At 40.1% G+C, this 26049-nt stretch overlaps 1 protein-coding gene across 3 annotated transcripts in view; it reads right to left on the reverse strand.

Annotated features, from left to right (window-relative positions):
• Window positions 1-11089: 11089 nt before the first annotated feature.
• LOC132827851 (dynein axonemal heavy chain 9-like) overlaps window positions 11090-26049 on the reverse strand; it is a 504454-nt gene continuing 489494 nt past the window's right edge. For all 3 annotated transcript variants that reach the window (XM_060844602.1, XM_060844601.1, XM_060844600.1), the window contains one exon: window positions 11090-11409. In XM_060844602.1, coding sequence (XP_060700585.1) covers window positions 11182-11409 — 228 coding nt within the window. In that variant the 3' untranslated portion in view covers window positions 11090-11181. The remainder of the gene's footprint in view (window positions 11410-26049) is intronic.

Consider the following 26049-nt stretch of genomic DNA (forward strand, 5'->3'; position numbering starts at 1 on the left):
AACCTTCTCACTGATTCTCGGTTTGGGTTCTGTCCAGACCTCTTATTTCCTTACGTCATTATAACCTTGGTCTAAATATGGACAGAGGAACTGAATTTCAGAAGTGATGTGAGAGTGACTGTACACTACGTCAATATAGACAGGCTGGAGGCTGGAAGAACACAGCAAGCTAGGCAGCATCAGGAGGTGGAGAAGTCGACATTTTGGATACATCAAGGCAGCATTTGTCCAAGTGATATCGAGGAGCCCCAGCAAAACTGGAGTCAATGAGAATTGGTGGAGCAGGAAGAGGGTGTGGAGGTGAAGAAACTCGCCACTGGTTGTAGTCATGCCACGCACAAAGAAAGATTGTGGGAGGAGACATCTCTGCAGCAGTTCATTAGGGTGGTGTGCTGGGCTCAACCATTTCCATCGATTAACTTCCCTCCATCATAAGGTCAGAAGTGGGGATGCCTAATGATAATTGTACACTAATCACAACTCCTCAAATATTGAAATAGCCAGGGTCCAAATGTAGGAAGACCTGGGCAAAACTCAGGCTTGAGATGTTGTAACATTCATGCTATTTTTAATGGAAAAGTGTGGCGCTGACAAAACATGACAGGCCAGGCAGCATCCAAGGAGCAAGACAGTCAACATTTTGAGGATAAACCCTTCATCAGGAATGTCCAGGAATATTATTTCTAAGTGCCAGGCAGTGACCACCTCCAAGAAGAGCAAATCTAACCATCTATTCTTGATTTTCAATGACATTCCCATCACTGAATTCCTGACCACTATTATAATCCCAGTTTATGTTATTACTGAACAAAAAGATTCCAGACCTAAATCTGGCTTGATAGATCAACTTTTGTTTTGATTTTAATGAAGTGTTCTCTCACAGAAACATAAGCATCAATGCTGCAGAGTTTATGTAACAATAAAACAAGTTCATTCACGAAAGAAATCGATATAATAAAATTAAACCATCTACTTTTAATACAAATCCAATTTTTAAAAAAATACACAGTTTAAGTATAATCTCATTAATCACATAACACTCCTTTGTAAATAAACAAGAAAATCAGCAGCTTCTGCTTTGTACCCCAAAAACACTACATGTTTCATAACCAAAAATATCACTCAGTTCGCATGCTAGAATCTCTATGGAAAAAATGAGATGCTGGAGATCAGAGTCAAAAGTGTAGTGCTGGAAAAGCACAGCAGGTCAGGCAGCATCCGAGGGACAGGAGAACCGAATATGCCCGAAACATTGATTCTACTGCTCCTCAGACACTGCCTGACCTGCTGTGCTTTTCCAGCACCACACTCTCGACTCTGTTCACTTGTGATGCAAATAGGAGAGATACTCCCAGTTAATTCAGTGCATGGAATGGAAGAGTAAAGAAAAAAATAGTATATACAAGGGTTGCAGTGCTGACAAATACAGGCATTTAGCAGTTCAAGGGGCAACTGTAATAATTCAAGACCAGTGTAATCAGTGCTGAACCATTTACATGTGAATGAATTTTGTTGAAGGGATGGTATTCTTCTCTCTAATTTGACTGAGCAATCTAATCTACTAGTCTGCCTGAGGTCTCAACTTCACTTTCCTGTCTGTGCTCTTGTAAACTTTGACATTTTTTGTCAATTAAAAATCGAACTCAGTCTTGAATAAAGTCAATAAACCAGCCTCTGTTGCTGTCTAGGCAAGACCGTTTCACAAAGTAAGAAGCCTCTGAGAGAAAATAATTCTCACCTCCATCTTTGGATAAGCCCATCCTGATGTTGTACAGATGCAGTGAACGAAGGTGCTCACAGTGATACAAATAAGCAACTCTAAGCAGCAACTCCCATTCACGTCAGGCAATGACCATATCCAATAGAAGACAATCTAATCACCACCTCATGATATTCAATGGTATTACCATCACTGAATCCCCCACTATCAACATCCTTGTGTTATCATTGACCAGAAACTCAACTAGACCACCATATAAATATGGTGACTACAATAGCAAGTCAGAGGCCAGGAATACTGTGGCAAGTAACTCACCTCATGATGCCTCAAAGATGTTCACCATCTACAATGCATAAATCGGGAGTGTGGTGCAATCGTCTCCCCTTGCCTGGATGGGTGCAGGTTCAACAATACTCAAGCTTAACACCATCCACAACAAAGTGGGCAACTGGACTGACACCCCATCCAGAAGCATGCATTCCTTCCACCACTGTTGCTCAGCAGCAGCAGTATGTACGATCTACAGAAATTAAACCAATGATCCTTAGACAACACCTTCCAAACCCACAACCACTTCTGTGCAGAAGGACAAGGGCATCGCATGCATGGGAACACCACCACCTTTTATGTAATATACTTCCGTTATTAAAGAAAATCTGAAAACTTGCGTAAATATGTCTTAGTAATTAACCACCATGTTAATTAAGAAAACAGCATATAATCTAGCAAGTAAGATTTTGATCTTGGATCTGATTTGCCCAATAGCACCATCAGTTAGGATCATGACAAAACATATTCTTTTGTTAACTATTGCAGGATATCCAACAAACTGATTCTTGTGTGTTTACTTTGATTAGATTACTTACAGTGTGGAAACAGGCCCTTTGGCCCAACAAGTCCACACCGACCCGCCGAAGCGCAACCCACCCATACCCCTACATTTACCCCTTACCTAACACTACGGGCAATTTAGCATGGCCAATTCACCTGACCCGCACATCTTTGGACTGTGAGAGGAAACCGGAGCACCCGGAGGAAACCCACGCAGACACAGGGAGAATGTGCAAACTCCACACAGTCAGTCACCTGAGTCAGGAATTGAACCCGGGTCTCTGGCGCTGTGAGGCAGCAGTGCTAACCACTGTGCCACCGTGCCGCCCATGAACTTTACGTGAACTTTAGCAAGGCCTTGCATAAGGTACTGCATGTAGAATGGTTAGTAAGGTTAGATCACATGGGATCCAGGAAGAGATAGCCAATTGGATGTAAAATTGATCAAAGATAGAGGGTAGTGGCAGAGTTTAGGACTGGAGGCCTCTGACCAATGGTGCGCCATGACCTTCGGTGCTGGGTCCCCTGTTATTTGTCATTTATATAAACAATTTGGATGAGAACATAAATGGTGTGGTTAGTATGTTTGTGGATGACACCAAAATTGGTGGTATAGCAGACAGAGAAAAATGTTATCTAATAGTACAAAGGGATTTTGATCAGATGGGCCAATGGGTAGGGAAGTGGCAAATGGAGTTTAATTTAGATAAATGTAAAGTGTTGCAGGGAAGGACTTATACAGTTAATGAATAGACGGACTTACTTGTGTAGGTTCATAGTTACTTGAAAGTGGCATTGCATGGAGATAGGGTGGGAAAGAAAGCATTTGGCATGTTTGCCTTCATTTGTTAAAGTATTGAGTATATAAGTTGGGACATCATATTGCAGCAGTACAAGACATTTTTGAAGCCACTTTTAATTATTGCACGTAATTCTGGTTGCCCTGTTGTAAGAAGGATAGTGTTAAACTAGAAACGGTACAGAAACAATTTACATGTTGTCAGCATTTGAGTGGGTTTGAGGGTTTGAGTTATAAGGAAAGGTGCATCCCTGGAGCATCAGAGACTGAGGAATGACCCTTATAGTGGTTTATAAAGCTGTGAGGAACATGGATAGGGTGAATAGGTGAGGTCATTTTACAAGAGTAGGACAGTCAAAAACTAGAGGGCATCAGTTTAAGATGAGAGGGAAAGACTTGAAAGGGATCTGAGGGGCAATGTTTTCACACAGAGGGTGGTGCATGTAGGGAATGAACTGCTTCACAGAAACCTTTAGGCCCATCTATCTGAATAACATTGAAGGAAACTCACCAGAAAAGAAGGCAGGTGATGGCTTAGTGTTATTATCATTAGACTGTTAAGCCAGCTAATGATCTGGGGACCTGACTTCATATTCCCTGATGGTGGAATTTGAATACAATAAAAATCTGGAATTAAGAGTCTAATGATCTCATTCATTCCCTTTAGGGAAGGAAATCTGCCATTCTTGTCCAGTCTGGTCTACATGTGACTCCATACCACAGCAATGTGGCTGACTTTTAACTGCCCTCTGGGCAATTAGGGATGGACAATAAATGCTGGCCTGGCCTGTGATACCATCATGCCATAAATGAATAAAAAAAATTCTGAGTCCTGTATACTCCTGAACTTAGAACAATAATTGGACTTTGTTGACTCATATTCTACTCTGAGCTGATGTGCTGTGATAGTAGCTTTCATAGTCAGTGACTGGATTGAAGAACATTCAAATGAAGCGTGTTATGGCAACATGTACTGATTGTGAGTGATTAAGCCACTCATTGTGTTATATTTAAATGTCTAAAGTGATGAAAGCCAATGATCTTCCGTGGGAAGTAAAAATAACATTTCTTCCCAACAAAAGGCCTTTTTTTGGTAAAATCCATTTTTTCTCATTTTAGAAAGAATATTTTGAGTGGCCTTATGATCTAGCACATACCTATTTGTCTCACACTCAACATTCCATTATACTCTACATGGATGTATTTTTGGAAATTTTCCCCTTTCTGGAGGTGGCAAGAAGGAGAAATAATTGGACAAGTTTATCCTAGAGAGATGCTCACTATCTTCTCACCATCTTGTTACTGTCTTGGAGAAAATGTGGAGAATCACCAGGAGATGCAGAGAGTTCTTCAAGAAGGAGGTCTTTTATTTGCAAACAAAAAACCATGACCCAGAGAAAGCAAATTCTTAAATGCCCACGACCCTCAGGGTCCATGGATTTTTATATTTCTTTATCATGTTTCTGTTAACTTATCAGCATGTCCAACTATATCAATCAATGTACCTCACTCTAGCTACACAATAAACCAGTGATGTTAATTCCCATCATCTCATTAGTTGTACATTCTACTTAATGTTATTCTAATGTCACGGTTAGATATTTTTGCAACAATGGTCTTTCATTCCAGACCCTCCTTAATATTTTCCTAATGTCATGATTAGATATTTATTGTCAATAGTCTCAAACAGGCTGACTCTACTAACTATTAATTAGATATTTAATGTCATGTCCCAAATATTTATGGTCCAAATCTTGTCATAATGATACTCAACAGTTGAGGCTAACTTTACTAATTGTGTTATCTCATCTCACCATAGTGACCTTTCAGTCTCAACTATTCTTATACCATCCCGCATGCCACAGACCCCTTGCAACAGATCGGCAGTGGACTCCATGCTTTAACCCTTCACTTGCTTTCATGTTCTTTATTTTCCATATTATTTAGGCCCTGGGTAAGTCTCTCCTCAGTGTACTGATCTGCCATTGGATCTATACTAGTCCTTATGGATCAAGCGTGTGCTCATCCTTTGAAGAAGGATCTGGATTAGTGGTGCTGGAAGAGCACGACAGTTCAGGCAGCATCCGAGGAGCAGTAACATTGATGTTTCGGGCAAAAGCCCTGTTTTTACCTTTGAAGAAGGAGTCGAGTAAAGCTCATCTTACTTGCAAGTGTGACAAACATAAAGTGGAAGAAGTAGGATTGCATATAGCCATTTATGTTTGCCCCAGTGGAACTTATCTACTAAAAATTGAGTTGGATGTCCAGCTCAGGAGGTGAGTCTTTCAGAGTCACCAATATTGCCTCCATTATGATCATGTGGTTCCTGGTTTTCTTCCAACAAGGTGCTTTACCTTTTGCAGCAATGCTTATAATACCTTCTGTAACATAAGAAATTGGGTGTGGCTATCACGGTATTGAAAAATCCAACAGACATTCAGAACAGCTAACTATTATGTGTAAACATTTGATATACACAAGCTTTTCCAGAAACCTGAGTGCTTGGGCTAATATTAAATTTATAGGTAATAACAGAAGAGTGTACTTCTGATAGTGTATCACACTTAAAATGATCTGAGGTAAGATGGAATACCAGAGCTTCATTCTCTTGGTCACATGCTGTGATGCAGTGATGACATCATCTCTTAAAGATACACTGACATGTCTCTGATACACAACCAATACGCTGAAGACCACTTTATCTGTGAGCTATGTAATCAAGGATTATCGTACTACTTGCACTTGATCTCAATACATCTCCAATAAATGTTTTGCATGTGGAAAGGATTAAAGTGACAGTAACTGAGAAAGCCAGTGGTGGGAAGGAGTTACCCCACAATTATTTGCAACATACAACAGTGACTTGGATGAGGAAAGCGAATGTACAGTAGCCAAAATTGCAGATGACACAAAAGTAGATGGGAAGGCTACTTGTGAGGATAACAAAGTGGCAGAGGGATCTAGATCAGAGTGGTGCTGGAAAAGCACAGCAGGTCAGGCAGCATCCAAGGAGCAGGAAAATCGACATTTCGGGCAAAAGCCCTTCATCAGGAATAGAGGCAGGAAGCCTCCAGGATGGAGGATATCTCTCCACCCAGGAGGCTTCCTGCCTCTATTCCTGATGAAGGGCTTTTGCCCGAAATGTCGATTTTCCTGCTCCTCGGATGCTGCCTGACCTGCTGTGCTTTTCCAGCACCACTCTAATCCAGACTGTGATTTCCAACATCTGCAGTCCTCACTTTTGCCTGGCAGAGGGATCTACACAGGTTAAGTGTATGGGCAAAAACCTGGCAGATGAAATATAATGGGAGGAGAAAGTGAGGTCTGCAGATGCTGGAGTATCAGAGCTGAAAATGTGTTGCTGGAAAAGCGCAGCAGGTCAGGCAGCATCCAAGGAACAGGAAATTCTTTCCAGCAGGCTAAGATAAAAGGTAGGGAGGAGGGACTTGGGGGAGGGGTGATGGAGATGTGTGGAGAAATGCGAGGTTGTGCATTTTGGCAAGAAATACAAAGGGAGCTGAATATTATTTGAATAGAGAAATACTGCAGAAAACCACAGAACAGAGGGATCTGGGAGATCTCAAGCATGAGTTATAATAAGATGGTATTCAAGTTCAGCAGGTAATAGGTAAGGAATATTGGTGTTTATTTCAAAGGGAATGGAATATAAACATATGGAAGGTTAGCTCAACGTATTCAAGGTACTGGTCAGCTCCCAGCTGGAATATTGTGAACAGTTTTGTATCCCTTATGTAAGGAACAGTATACTGGCATTGGAAGCAGTCCAGAGAACATTAACTAGATTGATACCAGGTCTGGAGGGATGGTTTCACTACAAGAGGTTGAGTAGATCGGGTCTGTTTTCACTGGAATTCAGAAGAAACATACAAGAGTCTGAGCGGACTTAACAGGATAGAGGGGGAAAGGTTGTTTCCCCTCATCAGAGAGTCTAGGACCAGAGGGCATCATTTCAGAATGGCAGGTTGCACATTTAAGACTGAGATGAGGAGGAATTTCTTCGAGATTAGAGAATCTGTGAAATTCTTTACTATTGAGGGCTTCAAGTCTCGGTAAATAAGTCTATTCAAGGTGGACAGATTTTTAATTAGTAAAGGAAACAAAGATTTTGGGGAAAAGGCAAGAAAGTGGAATTGACCACTTGTGATCAGATCAGCCAACATCTCATTGTTTCGGAGAGCAGACTTGATGAATGGCCTACTTCTGCTCTTACACTTTATCGTCTTATGGACTGGGGCCTTGTGATGGGAAGGGTTATTGGTTAGATACTACATCATGTAACTATTTTGACTTTTTAAATTGTTATTTATGTGAAATATTTAGATTATGATACATTGCACTGCTCTTCATCTGAAGAAAAAAAAGCAGGATTATAGATTGTGTAGGGGAGTCAAATTAGGTTGGATGCTCTGATAGGCATTGACATAATGGGCTGAATGGCCTCCTATGTGTTTTTTTTCATTGATACCATGATTAGGTTTAACCATTTCCATCACCAGTATCACCATTAAAACCTGTATTACTGTTACCATGACAAGTGTTATTGACACCATACTTATACCATGGCAGTTTTATTGATAATATGACCAATATTGCTGCCGTCATGGCTGGTATTATTTGTGAATTTTATGAGTATACTGGTACTCAACTATCAAAGCATACTGATTTTTCACTGGTTTCAGTTTTACTGGGTTTGCTGTCTGGAAAGTGGCATCTTTCTAATGATACTGACAGGACTTCTCAGCTTTGGCCATCCAAAGTGGTCGATTACTCTCCTGGGCCAAGGCAAAAGTTAAAAGCTACAACATTTGTAGGATGAATGGATGTTTGTGAGGGCAGAGTTCAAAAAAGATTTACAAGGATTTTGCCTGGAGTAGAGATTTTGAGTTATAAGATGAGGCTGGATAGGCTGAGACTTTTTTCACTGGAGCACAAGATGTTGCATGATGACCATAGAAGTTCATAAAATCATGAAGGGCATAGATAAGGTGAATAGCAAAGGTCTTTTCACTAAAGCATGGGAGTTCAAAACCAGGGGGCATATTTTTAAGGTGAGAGGAGAAAGATTTAAAAAGGACCTCAGGATGGTGTGTATATGGAATGAACTGCCAGAGGAAGTGATAGATGCAGGTGCAGTTACAACATTTAAAAGATATTTGGACAGGTACATGATTAGGAAAGGTTTAAAGGGATATGGGTATATGCAGGCAAATGAGGCTTGTTTAGTTTGGGAAACTTGGTTGGAGTGGATCGAAGAGTCTGTTTCTGTGCTGTATGATTCTTTGACTCTATAAGAGGACTCTTTTTCTCTGTTTATTTTCCTTCCAAGGATCCCTATGTGTCCATATTGTCCTGGGATAGGATTTTTAAAAAGTTATTTATTCATGGGATATGGGCATCAGTGGCTAGGCAAACACTTATTATGCCTCCATGATTGCCCTTGAGAAGACGATAGTGAGCCAGCTTCTTGAACTGCTGCACGGTGGTGTAGTAGACCCTCAGGAGGGACTTCAGGATTTTGACCCAAAGATAGTTAAAGAATGGCAATTAAATTCTAATCCAGGATGGTGTGAGGTTTGGAAGTGGACTTTCAAGTAGCAGTGTTCCCTGTATCAGCTGTCCTTATATCTCACGGTAGAGATTGCTGGTTTCGAAGGTGCTGTCGTGTAGTATTGGTGAGTTTTTGCAGTGTATCTTGTAGATAGTACATATAGCTACCATTATGCATTTGTGTGAAGAGAATGAATGATGAAATTGTTAGATGGGGTTCCAACCAAGCAGGTTGCTTTGCCCTGGATGGTATCAAACTTCTTGAGTGTTATTGCAGCTGCACTCATCCAGTGGAGAATATTCCATCACACTCTTTTTTCTGCCTTCTAGATGGTGGACAGGCTTTGAGGAGTCAGTATGTGGGTTTTTACAGGTAATCCAGTTCAGTTTCTGGTCAGCTCTAACCCTGGAATGTTGATAGCTGGGAATTCTCTAATGGCAATGCCATTGAATGTTAAGGGTCATGGTTGGATTCCATCTTGTTGGATATATTCACTGCTTAACGCTTGTGTGGTCTGAACGCGACTTGCCACGTATCAAACTGAATGTTGTCCAGGTCTTGCTGCATTTGAGCCAACCTGAGTAAATGGCATTGAACATTATTTACTCATTGATGAATGCCCCTACTTCTGACCTTATGATAGAGGGTTTTATTGATGAAACAACTGAAGATGCATGGGCCTAGGACACAACATTGAGAAACTCCTGCAGAGGTGTCCTGGAGCTAAGATGATTAACCCATAATGACAACTACGTTTCATTCTGCTAAATCTGATTCCAATCCATTTTAGGTGTCATTGGGATCAAATTGTTAAATATAAAACTTATCTAGCCTTCCTCTGATACACATTTCCAAGCAGGCAGCAAAGTTCATTTTAAGGGAGTTTATAGATTTGTTAAATGGCAACATTGCTAATAACTTTCTGTAATCAAATCACTTTCTGTGAATTGAATTATAGTATAATTACAATTCTACGTGGCTACAGACTCGTAGAACTTGTGAATGTTTAAAGAATACTTTGGTTCTTGAAAAACTTTCACAATTTTAAAATGTGTCCAACCTAAAACATACAGTAGGGCTCTGGTAATAAGTTCCTGGTAAAATGCCGAGAAAGAAATGCCTGAGAGAAAAAGAGATGAAGGTTTCACTCTTGATCACTATAGAACTGGAATGTGCATACATTGACAACCATCCTACTTGGACATGTTTTGATATACTTGCATGACAGGTATGACTTGAACAAGACCTTCTAGCATAGAGATGGGGACACTATCACTGTGCCACAAAGGCCCCTTCAATCAGTAATGAGCTGCAAAGCAGTCATCCAGATTTGAACTGGCATTGAGAAATCCAAGGGATTTCTAATCCTTCGTCTTAATACCCTGGCCATGCCTAACAGATCTGTGCACATCAATTAAGAACATAGGTTTACCCATCCATAATGTCCTGCATATCAATCTTGTTTGTTGATTCAGTCTATGTTGGCTCTGGGATGAAACAATGTTTCATGTACTAAAGGCTACTCAGTACTGAGGGTAAACCAGAGGTCACTGGAGATGAACATGAAAATGTAATAATCATGCGAAAAAATTCAATAGGGTGCCACACAGCCAAGATGAAGGAGTCCTGCATTTTCTGCCAGCTTATTATGGAAACTGCTGATCACGTATTTACCAGCCTCCTGCGCTTTGCCAAAGTTTTTATATTGGCCATTCATTGAGTGTTATCAAACTTTTGGTTTGCAGCTTACTCAATTAAATATTCATATGTGTTTCTTTCACAAAAACTCATAAGTTGTGAAGGTAAAGCATTTAACAGTTCCACCACCAGGATTTATATCATCCAGGAAGCTTTATGTTCACACTTAACAAAAGACAGTGCCAGCATACTGTGTTGTATTTACTCATTAATTTCACAGTGTAAAATCAACTGGGAACAAGATCCAAATGTGCATCATATAAATCACCATGTTAACAGAGGATTTGAAAATGCACTTTATTTAGAAAAAAAGGCGTTTAAGTTACACATATATGAGAGTAACAAATTATATTCGTATGTGACTCAAATTGAGAAATCACAGCTAAAGTGCAAAATTTGCTCCAAGTATTCACAGAACTGTTAAATCCTGTTAAATCATTTCTATTAATATTGCTCACAAAAAATCTATTAATCTTTATACTAAATTGAGAGATCTAAATTCAAGTGTGAATTATTGAGTAGTCTTTCCTGTCAGTGTTGGGAAGAGGGAACAAACTGTCCTGCTTAGATCTGCAGAAGCAGTGAAACTCCAGCCAGCACCCACTTGGATGGCTTTTCCTTGGTTTTCAGGTTGAACGTCCAGACGTAGGTCGGGCCTCGAAGGCGGGTTTTATAGACTGGGCATGGGTACAAGTTGCGAGTATCCTGCTTGTCCACAGGAATAGCTTTGATGAAAATTACCGGCATTGTTGGCGTCAGTTCCTTCAAACGTGCATCAGCAATAATTCCACCCTGTGGAAATACAAAAGTGGCTGTTAGAAGTCTGTGGTTCAACCCTGTCACTGTACACAGTTCACAGCTGGATTTTCTGATGAATAGGTACAATAGAATCCATTTATTTGCTCAATAATCTTAGTCCTCTGACAAATGCATACTCTAAATAACCTTTAAAACCTGCCCTAAATCACAGTTTTCTACATTCAAACAGTAGCTATACTTCAGAAGTATTCAATTAGGCTGTAAAAGGTCCTGCAATATAGATTGAAGTTCTTCAGTGCCTCTGGGAGCACTTTGGCAGGGAAAATCGAAAGGATGAATGTAACTTAAATGGAGGAAGACTGCAGAAAGCTGCAACACAGTGATTTGGAGGTCCTCGTGCACAAACTTCAACAAGTTAGTACACAAGTTTAGTTGGTCTTTATTTCAAAAGGAAGAGAATATTAAAAATAGAGATATCTTGCTAAAATTATACATGTCATAAATCTGACCATACTTAAAAACTTTTGGGCCTCTTTATTTCAGGAAAGCTATACAAAGGAACCTCAATTATCTGAATATAGGATTGTCCAAAGATGATTTCAAGGTCCTGCAAAAATGTTATATCAAAGAGGTAAGTGTACTCGATTTACCTGGACTGAAGAACATGTGAAAACGCTGGCAAAAACAAAGAAACATAAGCAGCTCAAGTATCAGCGACTGGATATTTTTTGGTTAAAGGTTGTTACATAGCCCTGTGCAAACGTTTCCCAGTACTTTACCAGGCTGTTCATTTAAAAAAAAGCCCAAGAACGTAACACATGTGCAAGGCGGGGTTTCCATCTTCCTATCGAGAGACTGAGTTTCCAGAAACTGATACTGTAAATGCTCTTGTGATTGTAGAAGCTGTTTGGGACCTTGTTTAATGCTGGGATTTCATGGTAAGGGTTTAATTCTTCTCATTTTAACCTGTAATTTGCAGACTGCAAAGATTAGTTTGTTTAAATGGCAGACTCATTAAAATTATAGATTTAAACAAATTCTCCAGTGCAGCACAACGTGAAATCAGTATGGCTTCCCCTGTTTAAGCTAAAATCGATTATCTCAATAATCAATTATCTGAACAAAATAGTGCCACCATCTCATTTGGATAATGGAGGTTCCTCTGTACTGACATTGAAGGCAGTCCACTGAAGGTTGACAGGGTTGATTTCAGGTATGGAGGGATTTTCTTATGAGGAAAGTTTGAGCAGTTGTGCTTGCACTCACTGGATTTTCGAGAAATAAGAGGAGACCTATGGGACAGTCTAGGACCAGAGGGTATAATCTTAGAGTAAGGGGTGCATTTTAGATCGACTTGAGCAGGACGCTTCTTCTCTGAGAGGGTACTGAATGTATTGGAGAGGACTGTTGACACTGAGTCATTAAGCAAATTCAAAGCTGAGGTCCATTTTTAATCAGTATGAGAATGTGGTAAAAATGCAGACGAAGAAGCTAAGGATTACCAGACCAGCCATTGAATGCCGGAGCAAACTTGACGGGCTAACTGAGTATCATTCCAACAGGGCCAACCTCTGTCCAGGCTTACATCCTGACAGCTTCACCAGTGAAAGTGAGAGAGAAAACTAGTCAGTTTTGCTTCCTGATAGGGGTGGACAATGAGTTCGAACACAACAGCATCTGAATCATATTGGACTTGAACCATTCAGTTTGTTTCTCTCTCCAGTTTTGCTGCCAGATCTGCTGAGTGTATTCTGGCACTGTTTGTTTCTATTTCACATGCATAACATGCCACAGTAATATTTTTATAAAAATTATATAAAGGTGATGATTTCTCCAGCTTTGTTTTTAAACTCTATAAAACATTGAGTCTCCCCTGAAGCTGGAGTTTTGCAATCAGCACTGGACACACGTTTTAGCAAGGATGTCAAGCCTTCAAAAATGTTTCAGAGTAAGTTTCCTAGAATAGGAGTGGGGTGAAAGGCTTGGCTACCTGGAGAGACTCAATCAATCTGGATTGTTCTGCTTAGAGCAGAGACATTGTAGATATGTTTAAAATCATGAAGGGCTTCCACAGAATGATCATGGGGAAACTGTTTGTCCTGGAAGACGACTCACAAACCAGAGACAAATAATTCCTCCGCCTGCTCCGGTTCCTTCCCACAGTCTGAAGATGTCCAGGTTAGATGGATTGCCCATGCTAAATTCCTTGTAGTGCCCAGAGATGAGGAGGTTAAATGGATTAGCCATGGGGAATGTAAGGTTACAGAGATGGGGTGGAATGCTCTTTGGATGGTCAGTGTGGACTTGATGGGCCAAATGGCCTACTTCTACACTGAAGGAATCCCAAGATTTTTAAGGTAGTTGACAAAAAACAGGAGAAAAACAACATTTATGCAGCAACATGTAATTCTTTACTGAAAATTGTAGCAGGAGCAGGTTTAATCATAATTTTCATCACATTGGACAAATACTACAAGGGGAAACGTCTGTGGGGATTTAGGGACAAGACAGGGAATTGGGTCTAATTGGATAGTTCTGTCAAAGAAGTGGCATAGGCAGGATAGGCTGAATCTCCCTCTGCCAATGCTATGAATCTATAATTGTTGGTTAAAGTGACAGCAACAGCAGTCAATAAAGTTCATTTCACTTGCCAGAAACTTCAGCCCCTACTCAACATCACAAAAACCGAGGATCTGGTCAGAGTAGCAGTGCTGAATGTGAGCATTTGTTACATGTAGTTTCTGGTGGTTGTGAAAAGTGCTATAAAAAAGCAATTTTTTTTTTGTGTGTAAAGTTTTGCCATCACTTACCTACAAGACCAGAACTTGCTTGAAACAAGCAAGGTGGGATAAGCATAGACAGCAGAGAACATATCCAATTTTACAGTCGTGAAAACATGAAGGGCAAGTTCTGCCAAAGAGCATTTGATTTGGGGATTCTATTAATCAGGATAATATTATAGTGAAGGAGTTCTATTCAAATTGAGACATTTTATATTACTTAGCTCATGATAGTGTAGCCCTTGATAAATATTAAGTTATTGTAAAGCAAAGTAAACAAGTCACCAAGGTGTAAAGGTTCCATTAGATTTTCCACGTGGTTGAGTAAAGGTCTTTTTAAATAGTGAATTAGATTGGTTAATTCACATCAGGATATTGGATTTGGTCTCACTACTGGCTCACCAGGTTCATCCAGTGGCTAGTTGCAACATATAAACCAGCAAAGATCTAGAATAGTTTCACAAGTATTCGGCCACGTTAGGTACAGGGACACATTTGCGGGAAATCGCTGTAAATGATTCTTGCTGATAATCTCAAGGGAGATAATTAAGTATGGAAAGAAATCCAAAGTCCCAGCTATTAACTGAAAGAAATGACACCACGATTTTTCACATTTTAAATGACAACTTTTACTGTACCAGAATGAAACAAAGCAACTCCTATTGGTTTAACACCATTTTTCATAAACCAATATTGTTTTTGAAATTGAAAATCTTAATTGACCACTTCCTGTTCTGCATTTCATCCCAGCCGAGAGTTCCTAACTGAGCCACAGCTTACTGGAATGCTTTGATTCTGCTCAGTGTTCCTGTGGTGGGAGCAGGCACCATTACCTTATAGGAGTTAAAGTCCTGCCACTCTATTTAAGGGGGACCCAGGCAGGTATTGATTCCCCACCAGCTAGGAGCACTCGGGCTCTCAAATCGGGCATTATACATTGTAAGGCTTTTATATTCCTCATTGGTAAATTTCTCACTGTTCCCCAAACTGACTTCCATTCTTGGCCAGGCAAACTTCCATCCTTGGTCAGCCACCTTGGCCTATGCCCATTACATTCCAGCATTTCACCCTTTCTCATTCCCCATGTTCCATACAATGTCCATCCAAAGTTAAAACTAGGTACGGCATTGATGAATGCACGACAAAGAGATGAAAGTTGTGGCTGCTCACATAAAAGTCTAGGAAATACTATATCTTACCTGTGAGATGCCTCTTATATGCAGTCATGACCTATCACTAGCCTACGGAGAATATAATTGGGTAGGGGAATTAATTCTGGTGAGGCAGCCTTTTATTGAGCATGCACAGGAACACAGGAACAGGAAGAGGCCATTCAGCACCTTGAATTTGTTCTGCCATTCTACATCATGGCTGATTATCTATATCAATGCTATATTCCTGTGTCATCTCCATACCCATTGATTTCATTACTAATTAGGAATCTATCAACCTCTGTTTGCACTTGTTTAACGACTAATTCAGGCCTATTCTCCACAAACAACAGTCCCACAACTGGAATCACTTTTGTAAACCTCTCCTGCACTCCCTCTGTAGCAACTCTATCCTTTCTTAGATGAAGGGACTAGAACTATAAACCATACACACCAATGTTCTACACAAATAAAGCAAGACTTCCTTGGTTGTGCCCTCAAGTCCCATTGCGGTAAAGACTAACATAACAATTGCTTTTCAAGTTGTTTGCTGAATCTACATACTAGCTTTTAGTGATTTATGAACAAGAAGTCCTAGAACCCTTTGGATATCAGCATCTTCCAATCTCTTGCCATTTAGGAAGTAGTTTGCACCTTTGTTCACCCTAGGAGAGAGGATAATTTCACACATCCTATTATATTCTATGTGCCATGCTCTTGTTCAATCATCTTAAATGCATGCACCTCACAACTTATGTTCTCACCAAGTTTTGTACCATCTGCAAATTTAGACATATTACAATTGGTTCCATTACTAAATAAGATTTATAGATTATGAGCAGCTGAGGCCCCATATCCATATTCCTGCTATAACCCACAAGTTATAGCAGGAGAGGTCTGCCGACCTGAGAATGATCTATTTCTTCCTACACTTTGCTTTCTGCCAGTTGACAATCCTCAATTTGGTATATTGTCCTCAACCACATGTACTTTAATTTTATTTTCTAGCTTTCTATGTGGGACTTTATCACAATATTCAAATACACACATTTTTCCAAATACTTGTCATTGAAAAGTTTGACTCACCGTTAAAGTTCCAAAGACATAATTGCAAATCTGACTTTTGCTCTTTTACATGATTAAGTTCCCCTGCCCACTTGGTTTCCCACTTCTAGCGAGTGCAGTGTAAGTTTTTTTCTCTGAAGTGTTTTCAAAGTAATGCAGCGCAGTCATTTAAAAGGGGCCTTTTTACTTTGAGCAGGTGCCAGTAAGGTCAAATTCATGTTTATCTAAATGTTAACTGCAGACTTCTCTTCAATGTTTTCTAAATTTTGGCCCATTACTGTTTGCGTGCAATATTTACTCAACAAAGATTGATGGCAAAATGGAGAATTCAGTCAGTTAAAGTTGAAATAATTTAACAAGTAAACAAAAGTGCAATCAAAAACTCCTGAACAGCTTCATTCAGTTCACTGAGATCAATAGTATCTCATTAAACTGAGAGAAATCATTTAGGACTGGTGATTAGATTATGCCTGACTGTATTAAAAGACTGTTTAGAGCAGCTTAATAGAATCAACATTTGCTAAAGAAAAAAAGTGTCAGCAACTGCTCCTTTGTTCAGCTGGAATAATTTAATCTCTGAAAAGTTTACTTTTACCCTTCACATAAAGTTTTGATCACTGACCTTTAGGCAGGCTGTTATTCCAAGGTTGCTCATTGTTCTGTGATCATGAGACCATCAATGGTTAATATAGGCAGACTATTTACCCATAACGGAAGGCACCACAGCCAAACTTGATTCATAGTTGTGGCCAATCAAATCTGCACCCATCCTCCAACCAGCACCCCACCCATACTCAGGCACCCACCCTATGCCCACATTTCCCATGGCTAATCCACCACTTTTGTAAGTACCTGGACACTATGGATGACTAGCATGTCCAAACCGCCTAACCTGCACATCTTTTGAATGTGGGACGAAACCAGAGCACCCAGGGAGCATGTACAAACTCCTCAGAGACAGTCCCCAGAGACCAGAATTGAACCTGGGTCCCTGGCACTGTGAGGCAGCAGTGCTAACTGCTATGGATTATTAAGATCACTGTGGAGGTCAACACCCATTAAAAAATAAAATTGAACTCTTAGGGTTTTTTATTCATTCACAGAATGAGGATGTCGCTGGCTAGGCCAGTATTTATTGCCCATCCCTAATTGCCCATGGACAGATAAGAGTTAACCACATTGCTGTGGGTCTGGAGTCACATGTAGACCAGACCAAGGAAGGATGGCAGTTTCCTTTCCCTAAAGGACATTAATGAACCAGATGGCTTTTTCCAACAATGAATTCATGGTCATCAATATGCTCTTTAAAACACTAGATATTCATTGAATTCAAATTCCACCATCTGCAGTAGCAGGATTTGAACTCAGGTCCCCAGAACATTACCTGGGTCTCTGGATTAACAGATCAGTGATAACACCACTAGGCCATCACCTCCCCTAATTCATTAATAGCTGAGACACAGCAAGATTTCACATTTTAGGATGGGTAATGTAACTAAAGACAACAGCACAATTGACTGAACACTATCCTTGTACATACTTCATACTTTAAACTGCAACATGAAACATCCCTTTTCATTTACTTTAGGACAACTGAAAATACATTCAAAGATATACTTTACACTGCTCTGTAAATACACCTTAAGTTCTTCTGGAACCCGTTCAAAGCTCCAAAGAGTTTCTTTCTGTTTTCTCTCCCTTTCTCAGCTTGGGAACCCCAAATATTAGAACTGTCTTCCACAGTGAGGATATTTCTCCCAGAAATTCTTTCTCTAGCACAAACTAGATAAATATTCTAATCTTGTTTTAACTGCTCATGAATTTGTTCTTTTCAGTGAGTGTGCAAGCCCCTTCTCCACTTCTGTATCACTTTATCGTTTTGCTCTCCCTTCCCTGGATACTGACTAATTTCCCCACTAAAGACCATAGCAATGTGAATCAAATGGGTCATGTATTCAGGTAGAAGTGCTGCTTAGCTATTCTTGAAATACTAACTCTCTTTTACCTGTCTAATTGCTTACAACCCAAAATCCTCAACAACTTTAGACTTACAGTCGATCCACTGTTCACTGACAAGTTGCTACCATTGTCTCCAAGTACAAATATCTTTCATTTTTCTATCCAATAAAAATCAATATTCCATTAATCAAACCACCCAAGCTTGCTCCTCAGGTAGCCTTCTGAACAGGTGAAATGATTTGCCTCAATCTACCTGAAGTTAAAGCTACAGTCAAAAAACATAGCAATCTTATAAACCTCATAATCGTCTTACTACCGTAAGGACTTAAACAATGATGTGCCTCACCATCCTCACCATAGGAATACTGAGATGAACAGAAGCACTCTGTTACCAGCTACAGTTCATCCTTAAACATCCATGGTCTACATGAGTTGCACAGAATAAATTTAATTCAGAATGTCTTGTGACTTCAAATCAGTTCAAATATTTCACAGTTAATATATTTATGTTATATTAAGAAGACTTCAAATAAAACTGAAATGAAAGAATAGCAATTATGTAACTTGTATATAAAATAGAGTTGAATAAAGTCAGCGTATCAGATATTCTATGCTTGAATTAATAATTGAGGTGCAAATTTAATATGGATAATGGTAAAATGATGCACATGGGAAAAACAGGAGCTGCATTAGTACTTTGTGAATAAGTTTGAAATAGCTAAAGGTGAAGCTGAATGAGATCAAGATTTGATTATTTCAATCACTGCAAAGAAACAATTCACAAAGCAAATAATATGTATAGGTCAAAATGTTCCTTCAGTTCTCTATTTGGTTCTGGTCTGGGAGACATTCAAATCAATGGAGGCAGTGCAAAGAAGAAACATTAAACTGACTCCTAATATCAGTTTATCAATTATGAGCAAAAGTTTTAGAAATGTAAGCATTTAGCCTTGCAAACTATATGAGGCTGGATTTTAACCCGCAGCAGTAGCTAGAAGGTTGGGGTAGGGGAATCCCAAAATCCCACAACCTGCTCAGCATCAATTTAATACTGGGAGTAACATTACTTACTTTAAGGACAAATTTCTGCCCCTTTCTCTGGGAGAGTTCATGCCTTTGAAAGCTGATAGTCAATGCAGCTCTGTTGTCCTGGTAGTATCATTGGGAAACATTGCTGAGACTGCAGGCAGCCTGCAGTGCTGAGGAACCCAGACTGATAGGTACGTCCAGAGCTGCAGGACACTTTGAGGGCACAAATGGGGATGAGGTGGGGTGTGCATGGGATGGTGAGGAATCGGGTTCAAGGGGATTCAACATTAGAAGACTTTCGCTAGGGGTGAGGCACGCTCCACCACTACTCCTGCCTGGCTTCCTGCATGTATAGGGATGTCCCCGTTCTGGGTAATATATACCAATTATGGTGGGATAAAGCTCTTAATATTTGGCCACTTAGGTTCTCAACCGGACCACAGTCAGTGGGGCAGAGCATATCATATCTGCTCAGCCTCCTGCAATGTTTCAGGTGGTCAGGAGTGGGTGGATAGGTACAAGGCATGTCACCTGTTAGATTTACATACACCATCCCATCCCCACCCCATGTTCAAAACCACTGGCTCTGGAGTGTAAAATCCAGGCCATAATAAAACGAATGTGGACAAAGTAAATTGGGACCACACTTCAAATTGAACCATGATTGCACGACATTTGCTATGAGCTCAAAATGATGATAGACACATTCACGGTTGAGTCAGGAGCATTTTTGTTCACAATAATATAGACCTCAGGATTTCAATGAAAATCCATGAATCATGTCTGTGGGATGCTGTGATGTGGGACACAAAGTTCTTTCTGAATGAGGCTCATGTAAGTATCCTTGCAACCCAGAAGCTCAGTGCCTATTGTGGTGGAACTGCATAGTTAACCTATGAAATATTTCAAATTTAACGCCAATGAACAAAAACATGCATTCAGATCATGATGAAAAAAAGCACTCTGTACCTGACTTGCTTGACCATACACAATACTAAGTGAAGGGTTAAGACAACTGTTACCTTGGCAATATCCCTAATATCGATGATGGCTTGAAATTCAGCAATCTCTCTGACCACAACCTTAGCATGTTACCCATGAAAAGACACTGACATTGGAATTGGACTTGGTGGTAGTGTGAAGCAGTAGTCTATTTCATAACTCATGTTTTGTTGCTTTGAATTTTCTGTTCAGTCAAGATAGCACTTACAATTGCTGACAACAACCTTGATGTTAAACTGAAATGTGCTCGTGCTAGAATTCCACATAATTTGCCAAAAGAACAAGCCTATAACTTGTTGCATTGAATGGTGTTTGCGATGTAAATACACTGGTGAGGTACAATTAGCTGTACTGTGAGAAGCATCTTTTATGACAAGGCTGCGTTTATGGTGAATGTCACCACTAGGTGGAGCAACTTGTGCGCACACACGAAAGCAGAACTGCAATACAATGTCAACACCCAGGAACAGCAGCTGCCTGTCACAAATATGGCATTGTTGATATAATTCCATTGTGATTTTACACACTGCTTCTGAATATACTTGCTTCTGAGGCAACCTTGGCTATTCCTTCGTACTGAGCAGCCACTTTCTCCCTTGCCCCCCCAGGTAACTCCATAGAGGCCGGTATACTATCACCAAGTCAGCCTTTGTTTACAGATGAACAGTCCTTGAGTTTAGTACTGTCTCTTCAGAGTCAGGCACCAGAGTGACAGTATCTCTGTCAGCCAGGGCTCCCTGACTGTGCCAGGTGAACAATAACAATCGGGGATCTCATAATCTGTGAGGTCCTGCCAGCTGACCTTATTACAATTACTACACCCTCTGCCTTGGTCTGAATGACATAAGGAGCCAAGATTAGTCCATGAGAGGAAGTGGCTGAGGCAGCGCAGAGAATGGGTCACCATTTTTTTAAAAAAGTTAATTGGCATGAAGTGGATTTGCAGGTCGATAGGGTGGTGAAGGCAAGGTCTGGCACACTTGTCTTCATTGGTCTGTGCAATGAGTATAGGAGTTGGGAGGTCATGTTGTAGCTGTACAAGACATTGATGAGGCCAGATTTAGAATACTGCACTTACTTCTGGTCTCCAAGCTGGAGTAAAGATGTTGCTAAACTTGGAAGGGTTCAGAAAAGATTTACAAGGATGTTGTCAGTATTGGAGGGTTTGAGCTATAGGGAGAGGCTGAATAGGCTGGTGCTATTTTCCTTGAAACATCGAAGGCAGAGAGGTGACCTTATAGAGGTTCTTAAAATCAAAAGTGGCTTGAAAAGGGTAAATAGACAAGATCATTTTTGATGGGTGTGGGGTGTCCAAAACTGGAGGGAATAGGTTTAAGGTGAGAGGGGAAATATTTAAAAGGACCTGAGGGGCTACGTTTTCACACAGAAGGTGGCATGTGTATGGAAGGAGCTGCCAGATGAAGAGGTAGATATTGGTACAGCATTTAAAAGGTATTTGGATGTGTACATGAATAGGAGGGGTTTCGAGGGATATGGGCCAGATGGTCGGAATGGACCATTTTCATGCTGACAGGTTTCCGTGCTGCTTAAGTCTATGACTCTAAGGTGGGTCAGTCTGCACTTGCAATGATCACTTTGACATTCAGAGTAATTATTCCACCACTAAAACTATTTTGTGCGTGAAAGCGGTGTTGCCTGCGGCTATCCAGTATTACAGGCCTTATTTAACTAGTTTCTGACGGTTCAAATAATTTTACAAATAGTTGAAATATTTTAACATCAGCAAAAAGCTTATCAAATTGTCACTAAAACATTAACTAACACTTAGATTCTGGTTCCCATTGTCTGGATGGACAATGCAGAAATGGTAGTCTCAATCAACACTGCTGACTACACACTACTTTTATCACACTATGATTTTGACAGTGAAAACAGCATTGATCGTATCATTAACAGATCTTTACAGGTTCTCTGTAAAGCGGGGTACAGAAAAGGATGGCATGTCAGAAAACCATACCTGCCAGGAAGACAACTAAATAGCAAAATAACTCCACAATTACTTGTGTTCCAATATTAACTGATGTGCAGAATCTGGAAGCTGCTACACACAACTGCATATTCTACAATCAAAATGTTTAACTGTTGAAGTTATAATCAAAACTTTTTAGGTGTGTGAACGTTCTTGTAAAGCCTTCCAGGAATTGGTGCTGCTTGCCCAATTGGTCAGAATATTTCAAGAGGTTCTGAAATTAAAGGGTTAATTCTCATAATCCACATTCTAAAATAGCTCAAGAAATGCAAGGCATTGACACAGCCTGGTGCAGTCAGGTATAACTAATTAGCATGCTTGCACCAATGGGAGCTGGAGGCTTTCAACACTGCAGATCGAAGCCAATTGATGTGTCATAGCTAGTGGACAGCTAGCCCTTAATGAGGCCTTGGAAGCGAGCCTGTTATTAGAGTCTCGCCTCCTCCTCATGTTTTAGACACCAGGAAGCAAAATGAAGAGAAGAAATAATTGGAAGTATTTTTGATTAGAATCTGATTTCTCATCTGTGTTTGTTTGGTCAAATGAAGACTTGTGTGAGATCCATCGTCAATTATTGGTCATATCACTTGGAGTGGACTTCCTGTGGGATTTTTAAAAGGAATTTCAGATCAGCTCTCACCAAAATTGAAAAGTTTTCAGGAGGTTCAAGAACCAAAGATAATTATTGAATGATGAAGCAAGGTTGATGTTTTTGAATCTTCAGAACAAACATTATCCAAAGGAAGCGCAATGACAGAGCAGAATATTAAAGTACACACATGATTAACAAACACTAGGAAAGCAAAAGGAGGATAATGTTCACGGGTGAATATGCTGCAGGCTCCCTGGAGATGAGGAGTGGGAGGAAGACTGCAGTATGCAAACCCACAACATATTCTTATCAAGGTGAATTCCTTAATTTCTTCTGAATTCACTGAAATATCAAGCAGGCGAGAGTTTATATGAAACTCCTCTGACATGAAATTACAGTGTTAATACTGGAAACATAATCATGATTTATTAAGCATTTGCCAGTTTTATATATTCCATTTGTATTGAAAGATTGGACATGCATGTAATGTCCTTTGTCATGATAATGGCAATGCTAGGATGTTGTATCAATGCAAATTTTGTGGTACATTGAAATATATCAGACATGGATAGTTTTATAATCACTGCTGTTGTGGTGAGCAATGTCAACCCCTGACTGGTTAAAGCTCATGGAATAAAAGACACACTAACGATACTGATACAAAATTGGTTGACCGCTGGGAAACAGAAAGTAATAGTTAACAGAGTTTTCATCCAAGCATATTTTGTTTTTATTGTTCATGATTTTTTGTTCCAACTGGAAGTGGATTGATGTGGGATCTCCAAGGGGTCAGACATAGAACCCTCACCCTTTTTGAAATATAATAATGTCTTACAGCTTGGTTTATAGGGCACTATTTCAACATTTTCAATTGTGAATCAATTCATTTTGGTAGAAAGAGCACAGAGAGACAATATGAAAACGAGGACACAACTCTAAAAGGGGAGCAGCAAAAGACAGACATGTGCAAAGTCACTGAATGTGGCAGGACAGCCTGAAAGAGCAGTTAATGAAGCACACAGTATCATACACTTCAGTATCAAAGAGCCCACGATCAGGGATATTATATTCAATGTTGTGCTGAGTTCTTGATGCTGCATATAGGAAAGATACATGCTGTTTCCTCTGTTCAATGTGAAAGTATCCTGTGCTGTAGCCGCAGTTGACACCTTATTTGTGCTGCTCCCAGCATGCCTGCCTGCTTTCTTAACTGAACCAGGATTGATAGTAGTGATACAATGCCAAGGTATTAGATTATAGATTGTGGTTGAACATAATTCTGCTGCTGCAGTTGATCTTTCACAGCACCTCTTGAATGCCCAGCTTTGAATTGCTCTTTCTGTTCAAACTCTGTTCCATTTAGCAAGGTGGTAATACCACCCAAAAACATGGAACTTATCATCAAGGTGAAGATGGGACTTAGTCTCCACAAAATCTCTGTCATGGTCACTCCTTGCATTATTTTTACAGACAAATGTATTGGGGACAGTTAGGTTGGTGAAGATGATGTCAAACAGATTTTTCTTTTGTTGATCCCCTCATCCCCTGCCGCAGACTCAGTCTAGCAGTTATATCATTAGGGACTCAACCAGCTTTGTCAGCAGTGGTGCTACCAAAACCGTCTTGTTGGGTATTGAACTCACACACCCAGAGTAGATTTTGTGACCTTGCCATCTGCAATACTTCTTCCAAGTGATATTCGATATGGAAGAGCACTGAGTTATCAGCAAGGGCCGATCAGTAAATGGCAATCATCAAGAGATTTCCTTGTCCATGTTTGATCTGAACTCATAAGGATGGCAAATTCTCTTTCCTAAAGGGCATTTGTGAACCATGTGGATTTTAACTTCAGTCAATGATGGTTACATGGTACCATTGGATCCAGATTTCATTGAATTCAAATTTCACCCTCTGTTGTGGTATGTTTCAAACATTTGACACCCTCCACCCCAACCATCACCACCCAGAGCATTCGAATACTATTTTGCTTTATTATTTCAATGACATTACTAGTACAGCAACACCTTCACATATAACATATGAGGAATATTTGAGAACTATCAGAAGGATGTTGTGAAACTTGAAAGAGTTCAGAAAAGATTTATAAGGATGTTTCCAGGGTTGGAGGGTTTGAGCTATAGCAAGAGGCTGAATAGATTGGGGTGTATTCCCTGGAGTGTCAGAGGCTGAGGGGTGACCTTATAGAGGTTTATAAAATCATGAGGGGCAGAGATATGGAAAATAGATTAGTTCTTCTCCCCAGGGTGGGAGAGTCCAGAGCTAGACACCATAGGTTTAGGGTGAGAGGGGAAGAATTTAGAAGGGGCAACATTTTCATGCAGATGGTGGTACGTGTATGGAATGAGATGCCAGAGGAAGTGGTGGAGGCTGGTACAATTACAACATTTAAAAAGCTTCTGGATGTGAAATGAATAGGAAGGGTTTAGAGGGTTGTTGGCAAATGGGATTAGATTAGGTTTGGATATCTGGTTGGCTCGTTTGAGTTGGACTGAAAGGTCTGTTTCCACGCTGTACATCTCTATGACTCTGGGTCTATACTTGATGGAGTTTAGAAGGATGAGGGGACAAATCTAATGGAAACATATAGAATACTGAATGGCCTGGACAGAGTGGATGTTGGGAAGATGTTTTCATTGGTAGAAGAGACTAGGACCTGAGACCACAGATTTAGAGTAAAGGAAAACCTTTTAAAACGGAGATAAGGAGAAATCTTTTCAGCCAGAGAGTGACAAATCTATGAAATTCACTGCCACAGAAGGCTGTGGAGGCCAGGTCATTGAGTATATTTAAGATGGAGATAGATAGGTTCTTGATTGAAAAAGGGATCAAGGGTTACGGGGAGAAAGCAGGAGAATGAGGTTGAGAAACTTATCAGCCATGATTGAATGGTGATGCAGACATGATGGGCTGAATGGCCTGATAGGCTGAATGGCCTAATTTCTGCTCCTATGTCTTATGGGCTTATGGCCTTCTTATGTGCAGTTTTGAGACAGCTATCATATATGAGACTTTAGACATGAATAATAAATCCAATTCAAAACCGAACGCTTAAAAAAGTAATGAAAAGAAAGAGAAACAGTTACA

This window comes from Hemiscyllium ocellatum, chromosome 25 (genome assembly GCF_020745735.1).
Source record: "Hemiscyllium ocellatum isolate sHemOce1 chromosome 25, sHemOce1.pat.X.cur, whole genome shotgun sequence".
In the NCBI taxonomy this organism is placed as follows: Eukaryota; Metazoa; Chordata; class Chondrichthyes; order Orectolobiformes; family Hemiscylliidae; genus Hemiscyllium; species Hemiscyllium ocellatum.